The 23,031-nt window shown below is 48.5% G+C and overlaps 1 protein-coding gene across 1 annotated transcript in view; it reads left to right on the forward strand.

Moving 5' to 3' along the window:
• The window catches only part of MBD2 (methyl-CpG binding domain protein 2), a 112,544-nt gene that overhangs the window by 30,204 nt on the left and 59,309 nt on the right, over positions 1 to 23,031 (forward strand). Inside the window, exon 2 of the mRNA XM_063960039.1 lies at positions 12,719 to 12,878. Within this exon, the coding sequence (XP_063816109.1) occupies positions 12,719 to 12,878 (160 nt within the window). The remainder of the gene's footprint in view (positions 1 to 12,718; positions 12,879 to 23,031) is intronic.

Raw genomic sequence — 23,031 nt, forward strand, 5'->3', positions numbered from 1 at the left:
CTGCCACAGTCTAAATCGGTTAAGGCCCATTCCACAAGGAAGGTGGGCTCATCTTGGGCGGCTGCCCGAGAGGTCTCGGCATTACAACTCTGCCGAGCAGCTACGTGGTCAGGGGAGAACACGTTTGTAAATTTCTACAAATTTGATATCCTGGCAAAAGAGGACCTGGAGTTCTCTCATTCGGTGCTGCAGAGTCATCCGCACTCTCCCGCCCGTTTGGGAGCTTTGGTATAATCCCCATGGTCCTTTCAGGAACCCCAGCATCCACTAGGACGATAGAGAAAATAAGAATTTACTTACCGATAATTCTATTTCTCGGAGTCCGTAGTGGATGCTGGGCGCCCATCCCAAGTGCGGATTATCTGCAATACTTGTACATAGTTACAAAAATCGGGTTATTATTGTTGTGAGCCATCTTTTCAGAGGCTCCGCTGTTATCATACTGTTAACTGGGTTTAGATCACAAGTTGTACGGTGTGATTGGTGTGGCTGGTATGAGTCTTACCCGGGATTCAAAATTCCTCCCTTATTGTGTACGCTCGTCCGGGCACAGTACCTAACTGGCTTGGAGGAGGGTCATAGGGGGAGGAGCCAGTGCACACCACCTGATCCTAAAGCTTTACTTTTTTGTGCCCTGTCTCCTGCGGAGCCGCTATTCCCCATGGTCCTTTCAGGAACCCCAGCATCCACTACGGACTCCGAGAAATAGAATTATCGGTAAGTAAATTCTTATTTTTTTTGTGTAATTTTCTTCGTACAGTAACCGGGAACCCCAATTAGTGCACCGTGTCCCCTCGCGTGGCTCGCTTTGCTCGCCATGCTTTGGGCAAGGTGCCTCGCTCTGCTACCGCTGCACTCAGCACAGGTTACCGTTCCCAATTGTAGTCCACGTGGATCGTAAAGTATGAAAAAGTTCATAAAAAGAAAAAAATTGTGAAAAACTCATGTCGACCTTTTGACCTGTCGACCCCGAACATGTTGACCTAGAGACCCTGTCGACCTAGTGACTGTCAACCAATAGTGGTTGACCTAGTTACTGTCGACCTAGAGACCGGAACCCGTTCTGCAGACGCCACATTGTCTTCCAGAGCAGGCTCCGCTGTTGCACAGATGTGAATGTGTGGCTGGCTAGGTTACATATCTTTTTATATGCTTATGGGTATTACTGAGCTCTAGGCTGCTTTGGTGGTTTGTGCAGCCATAACCTTACATCTATGAGATGAATGTGTCACTTTATGTTACATCGTTGCCTCATTAAACGCGGCGCTGTAGCCATTTTGTTTGACTACTTATCAAGTAGCTCATAAACAAATGATTCCATAAACTGGGATGAAGTTAATGTATAACCAGGAATATAACATGTGCACCTGTCGCCTAAACCGTTAAATAATTTGTAGGGTTGAAAACATGAAACAGTTGAGTTCAGTCTCCCATTGATTCTGATTGCATTTTCCATGTAGGAGGTGGCCATTTTATGGGCTTATCCCATTTATATGAGTAAGCAGCCTATCAGTGCGCTGCAAGCTGGTGACCTCACCGGGGCAGTTTGTGGTAGTGCCGTGCACACATGGTAGATGCTAGAATCAAGTGGGCTAAGGGACCTTTTCCGTAAGGGGGAGGAGTTACGATGCAAGGGGGAGGAGCTGGGCCAGCGGGATAGTTCCTCTACTATCCAAGCCACCAACTATTACCTTTAGTAATTAGGTGGTGAGCGGAGCGGAGCGAGCCACCGTGCCCGAAGCGTGGCGAGCGAACTTTTCGGGTACCCTGTTCGCCCGTAGCTCCTCCCCCTGGTGACGTAGCTCCTCCCCTAGGTACGTCACAAGGTCCCTTCAGCCACTCCGATATAGAACCAACCGTGCACACATACCACCATTAACTGCTAGGGACAAAATAACTTCCATCTTCCATCCCTGAAGGCAGGGGCGGGTCCAGGAAAAAATGACAGGGGGGGGGGGGGCAACTTGTGCACGCCTTTGGCGTGTGGTCCCATGAAGGTGCGCGCGGCCTCACAACAAGGGCAGTAGGAGGAGGGATGGGGGGATATGGAGGGTAGGGCAGCAGTGAACGGGGTCTCCTCCATATGGAAGGCCAATAGTGTGTGTGTGTGTGGGGGGGGGGGTGTTATTGTACAGAGGGGAGGGAAGCAACAACTGGCTATATACACACACATTAATACAGTTACATGCAGACATACACATTGAATTAAGCATCTCCACCTGAACTGGAAGCCCTCTGACATCAGACCCACTTCTGCTGTGTAGCCAGGTGCCCAGGAGTACAGTCCAGTCGAGTACCCACTGCTCCTGATAGGTACCCGCAGCTCCCCTCCGCCATTTCCGCAATTAAAAGCACTCTTTGCTTAGCTGTTTTGTGTGGAGTTATGGCTGAGGAGCTTCCACGCCATGTCTCTGCCCGTCAGGGGAACGTAGCAATGAGGAGGAGGGGGGGCGCTCCTGTGCAGAGATCCCCAGCACAGGGCGCTTCTGTATGGGGGAGGCTTGGCCGGGCCGTGCGGTTGTGGGAGGCTCAATCTCTTGTCTGGCGCTGTATGCGTCCTCCTGTGCCTCTCTCCTCTCAATGGTGGAATCGCCAGTTCGCTCTGCTCGCCTCCCACTGGCTCCCAGCTACTAACACACTGGCCGCGGCTGCAGCGTACTGTAATGAGTCTGACTCATTAGTACTGCTGCCGCCGCCACTAGACCCTCCATCGCGGCGGGCGCCAGTGAACTGCACAGTCTGTGCCGCCACTTCTTTTTTCAAGGGACTGTTGTTGTTGTTTTTTTTAATTAAGTGCTAGACATGACAGGAGGGGCACAGGCCCGCGTGCCCCCCCTCCCCGGATCCGCCACTGCCTGAAGGCCTGCCCTCCTTTCACATTAGCACACCCTAATCTGCCCATTTAACAATGGACCACTGCCCTTCCAGGTAAAAAAAAAAAAAAAAGTGTCATTCACAGATGCCACCAGAACAGGGCCACCTAGTGGCCACAATATTATGATAAATTAATTTCTGTTGCCATAAATAGTATTTTTTTTATCAGCTTAAACACTAACTCGCTTTGCCTTTGAAAAAATGTAGTTACATAGAATTGTCAGACCATTAAGGCCCACTAAATAATGACCGTTCTAAACTATGTAGAGTGTTCTATATATGCTCTGTGCGAGTGCTGCTTTCTCTGATGATTGATAGCACCCAGGTTTAATATGGTGCTGGACATCCATGCTCACTATTGCAGCCTGCATAGTCCTATAGTGGCTCTGGTAAGAATCTGTCTCTTAGATATTTTACCGGTGACCGGATTAGTGATGTCCGCTGTCGGCCACTCTATGCATTCCCTTCTGACTGACTGCCCCTGTTGGCGCCATTGTGTTACATAGATCAGATGACTGTCACTTTGGCTCACTGTTCTGAGTCATGTGGATGCACTCTAGACGCCGTATTCAGACGGATCTCCTGCACCTACTGTAGCATAGGGTAGGTGTAACTGCCGACGGTGACTGCCAGTGTCGTGTATAGATAAAGGTGGGGTGGTATGCATGAGGACATGCCTATAGTGACATTAGCATTCACTTTGCAGTTCCATCTACATACAGCATGGAGCCGCTTGCGAGTCAGGCCCGAAGGTCACAGTTCACGTTGAGTGTGGGTTCTGAAGAACCTCTGGCCTGTATCAACACTGAGTCGAGCAGGTGATCGCTTCTCAGCATGGGTAAGGCCATTGTACGATTGTGTTGGTGGTTCTTTAGCAGGTCTTCCATGTAGGCCTGATCTTACAGATTATACAGTCTGGATGACACACTGGTCAAGCTTAACTCCTATATGGCCCCTTGTCCATTTAACTGGACATTATTAAAAACTGTAATGCATAGATTGTGTTGCGATGATGGTTGCCATTCAAATACCAATATTTATTTAAACGTACGAAAATACTGATGTCGCCACCGGCTTGTGACGGTCTCTGTGAGTTTGACAGCTGGCTTCTCCCAGAGAGATCGCCACGAGATGAGTGTCTCACTTTACAAGTAATACGACGTACGTTATCAATTGGCTTTTGGCAAAATCGTTATACGGACAGTAATTGGAGTTTGAAAATATCGAATAACAACGAATCGCAATATTTTGGTGTTCGAGCTACAACGCTAGCAAATCATTGTCCATTAGGATGAACGTTGGGTCTAAATGACCAAACCATATTTCTCTATCGTCCTAGTGGATGCTGGGGTTCCTGAAAGGACCATGGGGAATAGCGGCTCCGCAGGAGACAGGGCACAAAAGTAAAGCTTTCCGATCAGGTGGTGTGCACTGGCTCCTCCCCCTATGACCCTCCTCCAAGCCAGTTAGATTTTTGTGCCCGGCCGAGAAGGGTGCAATCTAGGTGGCTCTCCTAAAGAGCTGCTTAGAAAAGTTTAGCTTAGGTTTTTTATTTTACAGTGAGTCCTGCTGGCAACAGGATCACTGCAACGAGGGACTTAGGGGAGAAGAAGTGAACTCACCTGCGTGCAGGATGGATTGGCTTCTTGGCTACTGGACATCAGCTCCAGAGGGACGATCACAGGTACAGCCTGGATGGTCACCGGAGCCTTGCCGCCGGCCCCCTTGCAGATGCTGAAGTAAGAAGAGGTCCAGAATCGGCGGCAGAAGACTCCTCAGTCTTCTAAAGGTAGCGCACAGCACTGCAGCTGTGCGCCATTTTCCTCTCAGCACACTTCACACGGCAGTCACTGAGGGTGCAGGGCGCTGGGAGGGGGGCGCCCTGGGAGGCAAATGAATACCTATTTTGGCTAAAAATACCTCACATATAGCCTCCGGAGGCTATATGGAGATATTTAACTCCTGCCAGAATCCGTTAAGAGCGGGAGACGAGGCCGCCGAAAAAGGGGCGGGGCCTATCTCCTCAGCACACAGCGCCATTTTCCCTCACAGAAAGGCTGGAGGGAAGGCTCCCAGGCTCTCCCCTGCACTGCACTACAGAAACAGGGTTAAAACAGAGAGGGGGGGCACTAATTTGGCGTTAGAAATATATAAAAAAGATGCTATAAGGGAAAACACTTATATAAGGTTGTCCCTATATAATTATAGCGTTTTTGGTGTGTGCTGGCAAACTCTCCCTCTGTCTCTCCAAAGGGCTAGTGGGTCCTGTCCTCTATCAGAGCATTCCCTGTGTGTGTGCTGTGTGTCGGTACGTGTGTGTCGACATGTAGGAGGACGATGTTGGTGAGGAGGCGGAGCAATTGCCTGTAATGGTGATGTCACTCTCTAGGGAGTCGACACCGGAATGGATGGCTTATTTAGGGAATTACGTGATAATGTCAACACGCTGCAAGGTCGGTTGACGACATGAGACGGCCGACAAACAATTAGTACCGGTCCAGACGTCTCAAAAACACCGTCAGGGGTTTTAAAACGCCCGTTTACTTTAGTCGGTCGACACAGACACAGACAGGGACACTGAATCCAGTGTCGACGGTGAATAAACAAACGTATTCCTTATTAGGGCCACACGTTAAAGGCAATGAAGGAGGTGTTACATATTTCTGATACTACAAGTACCACAAAAGAGGGTATTATGTGGGATGTGAAAAAACTACCATAGTTTTTCCTGAATCAGATAAATTTAAATAAAGTGTGTGATGATGCGTGGGTTCCCCCCGATAGAAAATTATGGGCGGTATACCCTTTCCCGCCAGAAGTTAGGGCGCGTTGGGAAACACCCCTTAGGGTGGATAAGGCGCTCACACGCTTATCAAAACAAGTGGCGGTACCGTCTATAGATAGGGCCGTCCTCAAGGTCCAGCTGACAGGAGGTTGGAAAATATCATAAAAAGTATATACACACATACTGGTGTTATACTGCGACCAGCGATCGCCTCAGCCTGGATGTGCAGAGCTGGGGTGGCTTGGTCGGATTCCCTGACTAAAAATATTGATACCCTTGACAGGGACAGTATTTTATTGACTATAGAGCATTTAAAGGATGCATTTCTATATATGCGAGATGCACAGAGGGATATTTGCACTCTGGCATCAAGAGTAAATGCGATGTCCATAACTGCCAGAAGATGTTATGGACACGACAGTGGTCAGGTGATGCAGATTCCAAACGGCACAAAGGTGTATTGCCGTATAAAGGAAGAGGAGTTATTTGGGGTCGGTCCATCGGACCTGGTGGCCACGGCAACTGCTGGAAAATCCACCGTTTTTACCCTAAGTCACATCTCTGCAGAAAAAGACACCGTCTTTTCAGCCTCAGTCCTTTCGTCCCTATAAGATCATATCTGCCCAGGGATAGAGGAAAGGGAAGAAGACTGCAGCAGGCAGCCCATTCCCAGGAACAGAAGCGTTCCACCGCTTCTGACAAGTTCTCAGCATGGCGCTGAGACCGTACAGGACCCCTGGATCCTACAAGTAGTATCCCAGGGGTACAGATTGGAATGTCGAGAAGTTTCCCCTTCGCAGGCTCCTGAAGTCTGCTTTACCAAGGTCTCCCTCCGACAAGGAGGCAGTATGGGAAAAAATTCACAAGCTGTATTCCCAGCAGGTGATAATTAAATTACCCCTCCTACTACAAGAAAAGGGGTATTATTCCACACTATATTGTGGTACTGAAGCCAGAAGGCTAGGTGAGACTTATTCTAAAAAATTTTTTTTGAACACTTACAAAGGTTCAAATCAAGATGGAGTCGCTCAGAGCAGTGATAACGAACCAGGAAGAAGGGGACTATATAGTGTCCCGGGACATCAGGGATCCTTACCTCTATGTCCCAAATTTGCCCTTCTCACTAAGGGTACCTCAGGTTCGTGGTGCAGAACTGTCACTATCAGTTTCAGACGCTGCCGTTTGGATTGTCCACGGCACCCCGGGTCTTTACCAAGGTAATGGCCGAAATGATGATTCTTCTTCGAAGAAAAGGTGTCTTAATTATCCCTTACTTGGACGATCTCCTGATAAGGGCATAGTCCAGGGAACAGTTGGAGGTCGGAGTAGCACTATCTAGGATACTGCTACAACAGCACGGGTGGATTCTAAATATTCCAAAATCGCAGCTGATCCCGACGACACGTCTGCTGTGCCTAGGGATGATTCTGGACACAGTCCAGAAAAAGGTGTTTCTCCCGGAAGAGAAAGCCAGGGAGTTATCCGAGCTAGTCAGGAACCTCCTAAAAACAGTGCATCATTGCACAAGGGTCCTGGTAAAAATGGTGGCTTCCTACGAAGCAATTCCATTCGGCAGATTTCACGCAAGAACTTTTCAGTGGGATCTGCTGGACAAATGGTCCGGATCGCATCTTCAGATGCATCAGCGGATAACCCTATATCCAAGGACAAGGGTGTCTCTCCTGTGGTGGTTATAGAGTGCTCATCTTCTAGAGGGCCGCAGATTCGGCATTCAGGATTGGATGCTGGTGACCACGGAGCCCAGCCCGAGAGGCTGGGGAGCAGTCACACAAGGAAAAAATTTCCAGGGAGTGTGATCAAGTCTGGAGACTTTTCTCCACATAAATATACTGGAGCTAAGGGTAAATTTATAATGCTCTAAGCTTAGCAAGACCTCTGCTTCAAGGTCAGCCGGTATTGATCCAGTGGGAAAAACATCACGGCAGTCGCCCACGTAAACAGACAGGGCGACACAAGAAGCAGGAGGGCAATGGCAAAAACTGCAAGGACTTTTCGCTGGGCGGAAATTCATGTGATAGCACTGTCAGCAGTGTTTCATCCCGGGAATGGAAACTGGGAAGCAGACTTCCTCAGCAGGCACGACCTCCACCCGGGAGAGTGGAAACTTCATCGGGAAGTTTTTTCCACATGATTGTAAACCGTTGGGAAATACCAAAGGTGGACATGATGGCGTCCCGTCTGAACAAAAAACGGGACAGGTATTGCGCCAGGTCAAGAGACCCTCAGGCAATAGCTGTGGACGTTCTGGTAACACCGTGGGTGTACCAGTCGGTGTATGTGTTCCCTCCTCTGCTTCTCATACCTAAGGTGCTGAGAATTATAAGACGTAGAGGAGTAAGAACTATACTCATGGCTCCGGATTGGCCAAGAAGGACTTGGTACCCGGAACTTCAAGAGATGCTTACAGAGGTCTTATGGCCTCTGCCGCTAAGAAGGGACTTGCTTCAGCAAGTACCATGTCTGTTCCAAGACTTACCGCAGCTGCGTTTGTCGGCATGGCGGTGGAAAGCCGGATCCTAAGGGAAAAAGGCATTCCGGAAGAGGTCATTCCTACCCTGGTCAAAGCCAGAAAGGAGGTGACCGCACAACATTATCACCACATGTGGCGAAAATATGTTGCGTGGTGTGAGGCCAGGAAGGCCCCACAAAGAAATTTCAACTCGGTCGTTTCCTGCATTTCCTGCAAACAGGAGTGTCTATGGGCCTCAAATTGGGGTCCATTAAGGTTCAAATTTCGGCCCTGTCGATTTTCTTCCAGAAAGAATTGGCTTCAGTTCCTGAAGTCCAGAAGTTTGTCAAGGGAGTATTGCATATACAACCCCCTTTTGTGCCTCCAGTGGCACTGTGGGATCTCAACGTAGTTCTGGGATTCCTCAAATCACATTGGTTTAAAACCAGTCAAATCTGTGGATTTGAAGCATCTCACATGAAAAGTGACCATGCTCTTGGCCCTGGCCTGGACCAGGCGAGTGTCAAATTGGTGGTTTTTTCTCAAAAAAGCCCATATCTGTTTGTCCATTCGGACAGGGCAGAGCTGCGGACTCGTCCCCAGTTCTCTCCCTAAGGTGGTGTCAGTGTTTCACCTGAACCAGCTTATTGTGGTGCCTTGCACCTACTAGGGACTTGGAGGACTCCAAGTTGCTAGATGTTGTCAGGGCCCTGAAAATATGTTCCAGGACGGCTGGAGTCAGGAAAACTGACTTGCTGTTATCCTGTATGCACCCAACAAACTGGGTGCTCTTGCTTCTAAGCAGACTATTGCTAGTTGGATGTGTAATACAATTCAGCTTGCACATTCTGTGGCAGGCCTGCCACAGCCAAAATATGTAAATGCCCATTCCACAAGGAAGGTGGGCTCATCTTGGGCGGCTGCCCGAGGGGTCTCGGCTTTACAACTTTGCCGAGCAGCTACTTGGTCAGGGGCAAACACGTTTGCTAAATTCTACAAATTTGATACCCTGGCTAAGGAGGACCTGGAGTTCTCTCATTCGGTGCTGCAGAGTCATCCGCACTCTCCCGCCCGTTTGGGAGCTTTGGTATAATCCCCATGGTCCTTTCAGGAACCCCAGCATCCACTAGGACGATAGAGAAAATAAGAATTTACTTACCGATAATTCTATTTCTCGGAGTCCGTAGTGGATGCTGGGCGCCCATCCCAAGTGCGGATTATCTGCAATACTTGTACATAGTTACAAAAATCGGGTTATTATTGTTGTGAGCCATCTTTTCAGAGGCTCCGCTGTTATCATACTGTTAACTGGGTTTAGATCACAAGTTGTACGGTGTGATTGGTGTGGCTGGTATGAGTCTTACCCGGGATTCAAAATTCCTCCCTTATTGTGTACGCTCGTCCGGGCACAGTACCTAACTGGCTTGGAGGAGGGTCATAGGGGGAGGAGCCAGTGCACACCACCTGATCGGAAAGCTTTACTTTTGTGCCCTGTCTCCTGCGGAGCCGCTATTCCCCATGGTCCTTTCAGGAACCCCAGCATCCACTACGGACTCCGAGAAATAGAATTATCGGTAAGTAAATTCTTATTTTTTTTTGGGAGGTTACATAGGGCCTCATTCATCTACCTCACCACTGTCTTCACTGGGATTCACTGTCAACGTGCAATGGGTCATAAAGGGTTAAGAAAAAAAAAGTTTACATTTTTCCAACCTGAATTGCGCAGAAGCCATACCTTTGATTTCATACCGTAGCCTGTGTTCCATGGCCGCATGCACTGTGACACTGTGCTTGGCCGTGATGACATCACTTTTGTCCCCCAAGACAAATATTATATATAACACCGTGCCTGTGCGCGTCTTCTGATGCGAGATTTCTGGTGCCTTCCACACTGGTACTAGCTGGAAGAATTAGCTACGCACTCCTGAGTGCCACCACAAATTATATATAATATATAAATCTGCAGAATATATCTAGGTGTTTTCATGTACGTTACACTAGTGCACAGGGAGAGAGCTGCTGTAGTGCATTTGGCACCAGAACGAGTTGATTTTACCGTGACCCTGTCAGCACCGCGCCTTCAGGCTGGGAGCAGCGATCTGTGTCTGAGTCATACTGCGGCCTGGCTAGTGGCTGTGTTTGCCTAAGACAAGTATACGAGCACATGCAGCACGTACGACAGAAGTATGCTAGTGCAAATGTGGCAGGACTTGTGTAAAAACTGTGAAACACTCTTCCGTGCAGCTAATAGCTATGTCCTGCCTCTGACAGCTGCAGACTGTCTGCAGCGCGATCATTACCGTCGGCTACGTGTGGCTGCGTCGTCTGCCTGAGCTACAGGGTCTTGCATGTAGAACTTAAGATGCCAAGCTGGAGCACGCTGTTACAGTAGACCTACAGTGGTGGACATAGGATATTGTGAAATACATATGTCGCAAGCAGCCAGTATGTAGAAGTGCTAAGAGCCTGTGCGCTGGAAGGTGGCACGGTGCCCTTAGACAGCTAAATGTCTGGGCTGCCAGTCACTGGTGGCACCATTATTCCTGCCATGCTGCAAAGGTCTCCGCAGTGGCTAATCTGGCAATATGGGGTATGGGCATTGCTGAGATGTTTCAAAGGCAAAAAAAAAAACCCATATTGGCAGGAACGCCAGTTCTGTGAGTGATGCAGGTTCCAAATGTACAGGGGTTACACTGAACAGCTGATTTGGAAAGCTGTCATTCTGGATTTCCACTTTTATTGTGTTAAATGCAAGTCAGTAGGATGACTCTGACCCAGTGAAGAGCAAATGGGTGTTAGCGCATAGGTGAAGGCGAGTCAGTCGTTTCTTTACACGCGGCTTAAAGGGCGCCTCTGAGCTGGAACCGGGCGTTTGTACATGGGCAATCCTCAGTGAGGGCGTATGAATGGAATTGTGGCCATGCATATTTGAATATTGGTGTAAATACATCTTTGTACAGACAGATGATTTGCACCAAGGCTAGGGCTGGTGCAGGTGCGCACTGATAAGGATAAGGACTGTGAGACCAGTTGTACGGATAAGGGCAGTACTGATGCAGAAATGAGTACAGTTCCGCGTACAGGCAAATGTAGGCATGGACTTCTGCACATGCAATGTTCCTGATGACTTGTGTTCATACTATGGATCAGCTACAGTGTGTAGTGGTTGGCCAGTTTGGGTCTCTGTGCTGTCACTAGTGCTTAGTTCATATATAGGCTTCATTCATATGAATATTAATGTAGCCCGTATATCTGCCTCCACTGTACATAGGGAAAAGGAGCACTTTGGACATTCCTGCTGAATTAATAACTGCTCCTGATTTGATGATGATAAAGACCTAGGCCTGGCCTGGGTAAGTTCCTCCAAAAGTTGGGGTTTCAAAATTGTCTGGACACAATCTCTGGTGCACGGGCCACACCAGGTTCCATGATCAGGGCTATTTTATACAGGTAACATTACCTGCACAGTATATCCCATTATCCAGCTACTGTCCCCACACCAGACCAGCATTGAGTCCCCCACAGTATATCTGTGCTCCTCACAGTGTACCAGCCAATGACTCCTACTAAATAAGAGCCGCTCTCCCCCCCGTCAACCCCCACTATGCAGATCAGCCAGTATTCCTCCACCCAAACACAATATTGTAGCCGGCGTACTGCCACACAGTGCCCCCTGCGCTTCCATCATTATTTAGTGTAGTAACGCCGTCTTTCATATAACCTAAGGCAACTCATTGACGTAAGTCGGCTGTAATTGCTCCCACATTGCACGCACAGAACTGAATGCGCCTACTTGCCTGGATGGAGACTTGTGCACATCCCTGTACCCTCTCTACCGTACCAGTGGGTCAATGGCGTCGTAAGATTGTGTTAATTTTCTCCATGCGTCCCACCAATTGTTCACTAAATTTTACTTGTGTGTTGGTGCCACCTTGCCGGCCTGGTGATCACTCTCAGCACCCAAGGTCTTGGTGATGGCAACCACCATAGTCTGCAGTATGAATCTGAAACGCAGGCCGTATTGGCCGCAATCTTTTTATGTAGTGAGTAATATGAAGCATTTGGCTGACAATCAGATTACATAATTTACCTCCTTTGTACTTCGCTACCTGTTCCCAGTGGACCTAGTAGAATGTGGCTTCATGAATTACATGGAGGAGTAAATAAAAGCCTAGAAGCAGTTATTAATTAAAATGATTAAACATTAGTGGGGCAGATGTATTAAGCCTGGAGAAGTGATAAAGCAGTGATAAGTGCAAGGTGATAACGCACCAGCCAATCAGCTCTAATATGTAAATTGACTGTTATAAGCTGATTGGCTGGTGCGTTATCTCCTTGCACTTATCACCGCTTTATCACTTCCATATGCCTTCTCCAGGCTTAATACATCTGCCCCAATGTCAGGTTGTGCGGCCTTGAGTTTGAGGGTTGAAGGACCTGGTCCGCTTCCAGTACATAATGAACCAGATGCATATTATTTATTTGAACCTATACGTAAAGAATTCTTACAGTTTGCAGGACTCGTTCCTGAAGCTAAGTCCCCTCTCTCTTTTTTAAAGAATTCTACTAAAGTATTTTCTTCTTTCTAGTCCAAGCGGTAAGAAGTTCAGAAGCAAGCCCCAGTTGGCCAGGTACCTGGGGAACTCTGTTGACCTCAACAGTTTTGACTTCAGAACGGGAAAGATGATGCCCAGTAAATTGCAGAAGAACAAACAGAGACTAAGAAATGACCCTCTCAATCAAACAAAGGTTTGTTAGAAGCTCCAATGACCTTTTCAGTTCTACAAAACTCTTCCTAGCCTGAAACTGATACTAAAGAACCCTATCTGTGATGCTATGTGGCGATGGCAGCCCACATAACCACAGGAATCTGTAAAACCGCAAACAAAAAGTTTAGACTCGTAACTTCGGTAACTGATCTAAGTAATTTGCTAATTTTCCAGGAAATATTGTCATTTCCCTCCAAGCCACCCTTGCCACTGAAGTTGACCTCTAGCTCAGCTTTCGATCGTAGCTGAGAAGTGTATGTTGCCGGTGAAGCATTCACCGCACAACAAGTCCGCACTATTAAAATTAACAATGGGGTCTACTGAGGTTCCCATGAGGGGAGTATTCAGGAGTAAGTGGAATGCTGTACATAAAGGACGGTAGCAGCAGCAGTGTCTGTTGGTTCCACTGAATTGCGGTTTATTAATTCCATCCTCCTTTGAATCCACCAGGGCCTCTGAAGTAGCACACTAATGGGCAAAACCATGTTGCACTGCAGGTGGGGCAGATGTAACATGTGCAGAGAGATGTAGATTTGGGTGGGCTATATTGTTTCTGTGCAGGGTAAATACTGGCTGCTTTATTTTTACACTGCAAGTTAGATTTCAGTTTGAACACACCCCACCCAAATCTAACTCTCTCTGCACATGTTACATCTGCCCCACCTGCAGTGCAGCATGGTTTTGCCCATTAGTCAGTTTTTTTGGTTTGCTAACAAACCTGAATGAGGCCCAAAGTCTATGGCCTTTCCAGCAAACATTTAGTGAAGTTCTATCAATGAGCGTGATTATTCACTTCTATTAGAACAAAAATGGCCTATGACTTTTGGTTTGGGGCGCTCTTGTAACGGTATACGGTCAAGATCTCGGCAGTTCGAAATACTGACGCCAGAATCCCGACACCCGTCAGACCAATGATGGCGGAATTGATAAAGTACCAAGTTTTTCTAGAAATGATAATAAACTTGACTCACTGGTGCAGTACCTTCTAACATCTGGTAGGTGGCGATATGTGTCATGGTGTCAAAACATTAGCACAGTATAGATGTTCTGTTGCAGTTTGCTCTGACAACTGCCCTCTATTAACCCCAATACTAGATCCGCTCCTTTCCTGGCAATAGAGAGGTGAAAATATGGGCACCAAGATCATTATCTGACTTGCCTGCTTCTGAGGATGCCAGTCAGTCACACATGCACTGGTGGTTAGGTCTGTGGAGAGGTTCAGCAACCACTATTGTATTCATTCTTCTCTCAGTCCAGCTGCCCGTGACACTTCCCGGTCTATGCACAGGTTGCAGCAGTCTGAAGCTGGTGCGTATGGAATTTGGGACGTGTGACCAGCGAGTATGGTTATTGTCAGGGTATTACAGTATGCTGGCTTCCCTGCATAGTTTGTGCAATGTAATGATGCTGAGCGTCTGTATAAATCAGTGACTCACAGATAATCTCTTTAGAATAAATATCAAACCTAGAACTGGTGCTTGAAGAGCACGCACTCCCACCTCAATAGAAGCACATATCGCTGTATATACTGTATGTCAGACTCCCCCTCTCCTGCTGGTTTCCTCTGCTGTTTGCCGTATTAGCTTTCATTGCTGACTGCAGTCATTTATCATCATCAGAGCTTCCTGCTGGCACACGTCTGCATCCCCAGGTGACAGAATTGTCCTCCCCTCCGCCATGCACCCATTCATTTTCACACCAGTCGGATTAATTTGACCAATTGTCCTAGACAACAGGTGTGGCCAGCTGTATCCAACACCCTCAGTTCTGATCGCTTCCCGTAACATTATAATAAGAATTTACTCACCGGTAATTCTATTTCTCGTAGTCCGTAGTGGATGCTGGGAACTCCGTAAGGACCATGGGGAATAGCGGGCTCCGAAGGAGGCTGGGCACTCTAGAAAGATCTTAGACTACCTGGTGTGCACTGGCTCCTCCCACTATGACCCTCCTCCAAGCCTCAGTTAGGTACTGTGCCCGGACGAGCGTACACAATAAGGAAGGATTTTGAATCCCGGGTAAGACTCATACCAGCCACACCAATCACACCGTACAACTCGTGATATGAAACACAGTTAACAGTATGAAACAATAGAGCCTCTCAACAGATGGCTCAACAATAACCCGATTTAGTTAACAATAACTATGTACAAGTATTGCAGATAAACCGCACTTGGGATGGGCGCCCAGCATCCACTACAGACTACGAGAAATAGAATTACCGGTGAGTAAATTCTTATTTTCTCTATCGTCCTAAGTGGATGCTGGGGTTCCTGAAAGGACCATGGGGAATAGCGGCTCCGCAGGAGACAGGGCACAAAAGTAAAGCTTTTACAGGTCAGGTGGTGTGTACTGGCTCCTCCCCCTATGACCCTCCTCCAGACTCCAGTTAGATTTTTGTGCCCGGCCGAGAAGGGTGCAATTCTAGGTGGCTCTCATAAAGAGCTGCTTAGACAGTTTAGCTTAGGTTTTTTATTTTACAGTGATTCCTGCTGGCAACAGGATCACTGCAACGAGGGACAGAGGGGAGAAGAAGTGAACTCACCTGCGTGCAGGATGGATTGGCTTCTTGGCTACTGGACATGAAGCTCCAGAGGGACGATCACAGGTACAGCCTGGATGGTCACCGGAGCCGCGCCGCCGGCCCCCTCGCAGATGCTGAAGCAAGAAGAGGTCCAGAATCGGCGGCTGAAGACTCCAGCAGTCTTCTAAGGTAGCGCACAGCACTGCAGCTGTGCGCCATTTTCCTCTCAGCACACTTCACACGGCAGTCACTGAGGGTGCAGGGCGCTGGGGGGGGGGCGCCCTGGGAGGCAAATGAAAACCTTTTAAAAGGCAAAAAATACCTCACATATAGCCCCAGAGGCTATATGGAGATATTTACCCCTGCCTAAATGTACTAAATAGCGGGAGACGAGCCCGCCGAAAAAGGGGCGGGGCCTATCTCCTCAGCACACGGCGCCATTTTCTGTCACAGCTCCGCTGGTCAGGACGGCTCCCAGGTCTCTCCCCTGCACTGCACTACAGAAACAGGGTAAAACAGAGAGGGGGGGCATATTAATGGCTATATATTTATATAAAAAGCAGCTATAAGGGAGCACTTAATCATAAGGCTATCCCTGTCATATATAGCGCTTTTTGGTGTGTGCTGGCAGACTCTCCCTCTGTCTCCCCAAAGGGCTAGTGGGTCCTGTCTTCGTATGGAGCATTCCCTGTGTGTCTGCTGTGTGTCGGTACGTGTGTGTCGACATGTATGAGGACGATATTGGTGTGGAGGCGGAGCAATTGCCAAATATGAGGATGTCACCCCCTAGGGAGTCGACACCGGAATGGATGCCTTTATTTGTGGAATTACGGGATAGCGTCAATTCGCTTAAACAGTCGTTTGCCGACATGAGGCGGCCGGACAATCAATTAGTGCCTGTCCAGGCGCCTCAAGCACCGTCAGGGGCTGTAAAACGCCCTTTGCCTCAGTCGGTCGACACAGACCCAGACACAGGCACTGATTCCAGTGGTGAGGGCGACGAATCAACCGTATTTTCCAGTAGGGCCACACGTTATATGATTTTGGCAATGAAGGAGGCGTTACAATTAGCTGATACTACAGGTACCACTAAACAGGGTATTATGTGGGGTGTGAAAAAACTACCAGTAGTTTTTCCCGAATCAGAAGAATTAAATGACGTGTGTGATGAAGCGTGGGTTGCCCCCGATAAAAAACTGCTAATTTCAAAGAAGTTATTGGCTTTATACCCTTTCCCACCAGAGGTTAGGGAGCGCTGGGAAACACCTCCTAGGGTGGACAAAGCGCTAACACGCTTATCAAAACAAGTGGCGTTACCCTCTCCTGAGACGGCCGCACTTAAGGATCCATCAGATAGGAGGATGGAAAATATCCAAAAAAGTATATACACACATGCAGGTGTTATACTACGACCAGCTATTGCGACTGCCTGGATGTGCAGTGCTGGGGTAGTTTGGTCAGAGTCCCTGATCGAAAATATTGATACCCTGGACAGGGACAATATTTTACTGTCGTTAGAACAAATAAAGGATGCTTTTCTTTATATGCGTGATGCACAGAGAGATATCTGCACACTGGCATCACGGGTAAGTGCTATGTCCATTTCGGCCAGAAGAGCTTTATGGACACGACAGTGGACAGGCGATGCGGATTCAAAACGGCATATGGAAGTTTTGCCGTATAAGGGGGAGGAGTTATTTGGGGTCGGTCTATCGGATTTGGTGGCCACGGCTACGGCCGGGAAATCCACCTTTCTACCTCAAGTCACTCCCCAACAGAAAAAGGCACCGACCTTTCAACCGCAGCCCTTTCGTTCCTTTAAAAACAAGAGAGCAAAGGGCTATTCATATCTGCCACGAGGCAGAGGACGAGGGAAGAGACAGCAACAGGCAGCTCCTTCCCAGGAACAGAAGCCCTCCCCGGCTTCTACAAAAGCCTCAGCATGACGCTGGGGCTTCTCAAGCGGACTCGGGGGCGGTAGGCGGGCGTCTCAAGAATTACAGCGCGCAGTGGGCTCACTCGCAGGTAAATCCCTGGATCCTGCAGATAATATCTCAGGGGTACAGGTTGGAATTAGAGACGTCTCCACCTCGCCGTTTCCTGAAGTCTGCTTTACCAACGTCCCCCTCCGAAAGGGAGACGGTTTTGGAAGCCATTCACAAGCTGTACTCTCAGCAGGTGATAGTCAAGGTACCTCTTCTACAGCAAGGGAAGGGGTATTACTCCACTCTATTTGTGGTACCGAAGCCGGATGGCTCGGTAAGGCCTATTCTAAATCTGAAGTCCTTGAACCTGTACATAAAGAAGTTCAAGTTCAAGATGGAGTCACTCAGAGCAGTGATAGCGAACCTGGAAGAAGGGGATTTTATGGTATCCTTGGACATCAAGGATGCGTATCTCCACGTTCCAATTTACCCCTCACACCAGGGGTACCTCAGGTTCGTTGTACAAAACTGTCACTATCAGTTTCAGACGCTGCCGTTTGGGTTGTCCACGGCACCTCGGGTCTTTACAAAGGTAATGGCCGAGATGATGATTCTTCTTCGAAGAAAAGGCGTATTAATTATCCCATACTTGGACGATCTCCTAATAAGGGCAAGGTCCAGAGAACAGCTAGAGATGGGATTAGCACTATCTCAAGAGGTGCTAAAGCAGCACGGATGGATTCTGAATATTCCAAAATCCCAATTAATGCCGACAACTCGTCTGCTGTTCCTGGGGATGATTCTGGACACAGTTCAGAAAAAGGTTTTTCTTCCCGAGGAAAAAGCCAAGGAGTTATCCGACCTGGTCAGGAACCTCCTAAAACCAGGAAAGGTGTCTGTACATCAATGCACAAGAGTCCTGGGAAAAATGGTAGCTTCTTACGAAGCAATTCCGTTCGGTAGATTCCATGCAAGAATTTTTCAAAGGGATCTGTTGGACAAATGGTCAGGGTCGCATCTTCAGATGCACCTGCGGATAACCCTGTCGCCAAGGACAAGGGTATCTCTCCTGTGGTGGTTGCAGGAGGCTCATCTATTGGAGGGCCGCAGAATTGGCATACAGGATTGGATCCTGGTGACCACGGACGCCAGCCTGAGAGGCTGGGGAGCAGTCACACAGGGAAGAAACTTCCAGGGAGTGTGGACGAGCCTGGAAAAGTCTCTGCACATAAACATTCTGGAACTAAGAGCGATCTACAATGCTCTAAGCCAGGCGGAACCTCTGCTTCAAGGAAGACCGGTGTTGATCCAGTCGGACAACATCACGGCAGTCGCCCATGTAAACAGACAGGGCGGCACAAGAAGCAGGAGTGCAATGGCAGAAGCTGCCAGGATCCTTCGCTGGGAGGAGAATCACGTGATAGCTTTGTCAGCAGTATTCATCCCGGGCGTGGACAACTGGGAAGCAGACTTCCTCAGCAGACACGATCTTCACCCGGGAGAGTGGGGACTTCATCCAGAAGTTTTTCACATGCTAATAAACCGTTGGGAAAAACCAATGGTGGACATGATGGCGTCTCGCCTCAACAAAAAACTGGACAGGTATTGCGCCAGGTCAAGAGATCCGCAGGCAATAGCTGTGGACGCGCTGGTAACACCTTGGGTGTATCAGTCGGTGTATGTGTTTCCTCCTCTGCCTCTCATACCAAAGGTATTGAGAATTATACGGCGAAGAGGAGTAAGAACGATACTAGTGGCTCCGGATTGGCCAAGAAGGACTTGGTACCCGGAACTTCAAGAGATGGTCACGGACGAGCCGTGGCCTCTACCTCTGAGAAGGGACCTGCTCCAGCAGGGTCCGTGTCTCTTTCAAGACTTACCGCGGCTGCGTTTGACGGCATGGCGGTTGAACGCCAGATCCTAAAAGGAAAAGGCATTCCAGAAGAGGTCATTCCTACCTTGATAAAGGCAAGGAAGGAAGTCACCGCGAAACATTATCACCGTATTTGGCGAAAATATGTTGCGTGGTGCGAGGATCGGAGTGCTCCGACGGAGGAATTTCAACTGGGTCGTTTCCTACATTTCCTGCAATCAGGATTGTCTATGGGTCTCAAATTGGGATCTATAAAGGTTCAAATTTCGGCCCTGTCAATATTCTTCCAAAAAGAATTGGCCTCAGTCCCTGAGGTCCAGACTTTTGTCAAAGGAGTACTGCATATACAGCCTCCTGTGGTGCCTCCGGTGGCACCGTGGAATCTAAATGTAGTTTTAGATTTCCTCAAATCCCATTGGTTTGAACCACTAAAGAATGTGGATTTGAAATATCTCACATGGAAAGTGACTATGTTACTGGCCCTGGCTTCGGCCAGGAGAGTATCTGAATTGGCGGCTTTATCTTATAAAAGCCCTTATTTAATTTTCCATTCGGATAGGGCAGAGCTGCGGACACGTCCGCATTTTCTCCCTAAGGTGGTATCAGCGTTTCACCTGAACCAGCCTATTGTAGTGCCTGCGGCTACAGACGACTTGGAGGACTCCAAGTTGTTAGACGTTGTCAGAGCCTTAAAAATATATATTTCAAGGACGGCTGGAGTCAGAAAATCTGACTCGCTGTTTATACTGTATGCACCCAACAAGTTGGGTGCTCCTGCTTCTAAGCAGTCGATTGCTCGTTGGATTTGTAACACAATTCAACTTGCACATTCTGTGGCAGGCCTGCCACAGCCTAAATCTGTTAAGGCCCATTCCACAAGGAAGGTGGGCTCATCTTGGGCGGCTGCCCGAGGGGTCTCGGCATTACAACTCTGCCGAGCAGCTACGTGGTCAGGGGAGAACACGTTTGTAAAATTTTACAAATTTGATACCCTGGCAAAAGAGGACCTGGAGTTCTCTCATTCGGTGCTGCAGAGTCATCCGCACTCTCCCGCCCGTTTGGGAGCTTTGGTATAATCCCCATGGTCCTTTCAGGAACCCCAGCATCCACTTAGGACGATAGAGAAAATAAGAATTTACTTACCGATAATTCTATTTCTCGGAGTCCGTAGTGGATGCTGGGCGCCCATCCCAAGTGCGGATTATCTGCAATACTTGTACATAGTTATTGTTAACTAATTTGGGTTATTGTTTAGGAAGCCATCTTTCAGAGGCTCCTCTGTTATCATACTGTTAACTGGGTTTAGATCACAAGTTGTACGGTGTGATTGGTGTGGCTGGTATGAGTCTTACCCGGGATTCAAAATCCTCCCTTATTGTGTACGCTCGTCCGGGCACAGTACCTAACTGGAGTCTGGAGGAGGGTCATAGGGGGAGGAGCCAGTACACACCACCTGACCTGTAAAAGCTTTACTTTTGTGCCCTGTCTCCTGCGGAGCCGCTATTCCCCATGGTCCTTTCAGGAACCCCAGCATCCACTACGGACTCCGAGAAATAGAATTATCGGTAAGTAAATTCTTATTTTCTCTGACGTCCTAGTGGATGCTGGGAACTCCGTAAGGACCATGGGGATTATACCAAAGCTCCCAAACGGGCGGGAGAGTGCGGATGACTCTGCAGCACCGAATGAGAGAACTCCAGGTCCTCCTCAGCCAGGGTATCAAATTTGTAGAATTTTGCAAACGTGTTTGCCCCTGACCAAGTAGCTGCTCGGCAAAGTTGTAAAGCCGAGACCCCTCGGGCAGCCGCCCAAGATGAGCCCACCTTCCTTGTGGAATGGGCATTGACAGATTTTGGCTGTGGCAGGCCTGCCACAGTATGTGCAAGCTGAATTGTACTACAAATCCAACGAGCAATAGTCTGCTTAGAAGCAGCAGCACCCAACTTGTTAGGTGCATATAGGATAAACAGCGAGTCAGATTTTCTGATTCTAGCCGTTCTGGAAACATATATTTTCAGTGCCCTGACAACGTCCAGCAACTTGGAGTCCTCCAAGTCCCTAGTAGCCGCAGGCACCACAATAGGCTGGTTCAGGTGAAACGCTGACACCACCTTTGGGAGAAACTGGGGACGAGTCCTCGATTCTGCCCTATCCATATGGAAAATCAAATAAGGGCTTTTACAAGACAAAGCCGCCAATTTTGATACTCGCCTGGCAGAAGCCAAGGCCAATAACATAACCACCTTCCACGTGAGATATTTCAGATCCACGGTTTTTAGTGGTTCAAACCAATGTGATTTTAAGAAACTCAACACCACGTTGAGATCCCAAGGTGCCACAGGAGGCACAAACGGGGGCTGACTATGCAGCACTCCTTTTATAAATGTCTGAACTTCAGGTACTGAAGCTAGTTCTTTTTGAAAGAAAATCGACAGAGCCGAGATCTGTACCTTAATGGAACCCAATTTAAGGCCCATAGTCACTCCTGCTTGCAGGAAATGCAGAAATCGACCTAGTTGAAATTCCTCTGTTGGGGCCCTTTCGGCCTCACACCATGCAACATATTTTCGCCATATGCGGTGATAATGAGTTGCTGTAACCTCTTTCCTGGCTTTAGTAAGCGTAGGAATGACTTCCTCCGGAATGCCCTTTCCCTTCAGGATCCGGCGTTCAACCGCCATGCCGTCGAACGCAGCCGCGGTAAGTCTTGGAACAGACAGGGCCCCTGCTGCCGCAGGTCCTGTCTGAGTGGCAGAGGCCATGGGTCCTCTGATATAAATTCTTGAAGTTTTGGGTACCAAGCTCTTCTTGGCCATCCACGAGTATCGTTCTTACTCCTCGCCTTCTTATTATTCTCAGTACCTTTGGTATGAGAGGCAGAGGGGAGAACACATAAACCGACTGGTACACCCACGGTGTTACCAGAGCGTCCATAGCTATCGCCTGAGGGTCCCTTGACCCGGTGCAATATCTTTTATAGCTTTTTGTTGAGGCGGGACGCCATCATGTCCACCTGTGGCCTTTCCCAATGGTGTACAATCCTATTGGAAGACTTCTGGAGGAAGTCCCCATTCTCCCGGGTGGAGGTCGTGTCTGTTGAGAAGATCTGCTTCCCAGTTGTCCACTCCGGGAATGAACACTGCTGACAGTGCTAACACATGATTTTCCGCCTATCGGAGAATCCTTGTGGCTTCTGCCATCGCCATCCTGCTTCTTGTGCCGCCCTGTTGGTTTACATGGGCGACTGCCGTGATGTTGTCTGATTGGATCAGTACCGACTGGTTTTGAAGCAGAGGCCTTGCCGGCCTCAGGGCATTGTAAATGGCTCTCAGGTCCAGAATATTTATGTGTAGGGAAATAACCTGACTTGACCAAAGTCCCTGGAAATTTCTTCCCTGTGTGACTGCCTCCCAGCCTCAAAGGCTGGAATCCATGGTCACTAGGACCTAGTCCTGTATGCCGAACCTGCGGCCCTCTTGAAGATGGGCACTCTGCAGCCACCACAGTAGAGATACCCTGGTCCTTGGAGACAGGGTTATCAGCCTATGCATCGGAAGATGCGATCCGGACCACTTGTCCAACAGGTCCCTCTGAAAAGTTCTTGTATGGAACCTGCCTAATGGGATTGCTTCGTAGGAAGCTACCATTTTTCCCAGGACTCGCGTGCAATGATGCACCGCTACCTATTTTGGCTTCAGGAGGTCTCTGACTAGAGATGACAACTCCTTGGCTTTCTCCTCCGGGAGAAACACTATTTCTGGTTTATGTCCAGTACCATCCCCAGGAACAGTAGACGTGTCATAGGAACCAG

The sequence above is a fragment of the Pseudophryne corroboree genome, chromosome 1 (assembly GCF_028390025.1).
Source record: "Pseudophryne corroboree isolate aPseCor3 chromosome 1, aPseCor3.hap2, whole genome shotgun sequence".
Classification (NCBI taxonomy): Eukaryota; Metazoa; Chordata; class Amphibia; order Anura; family Myobatrachidae; genus Pseudophryne; species Pseudophryne corroboree.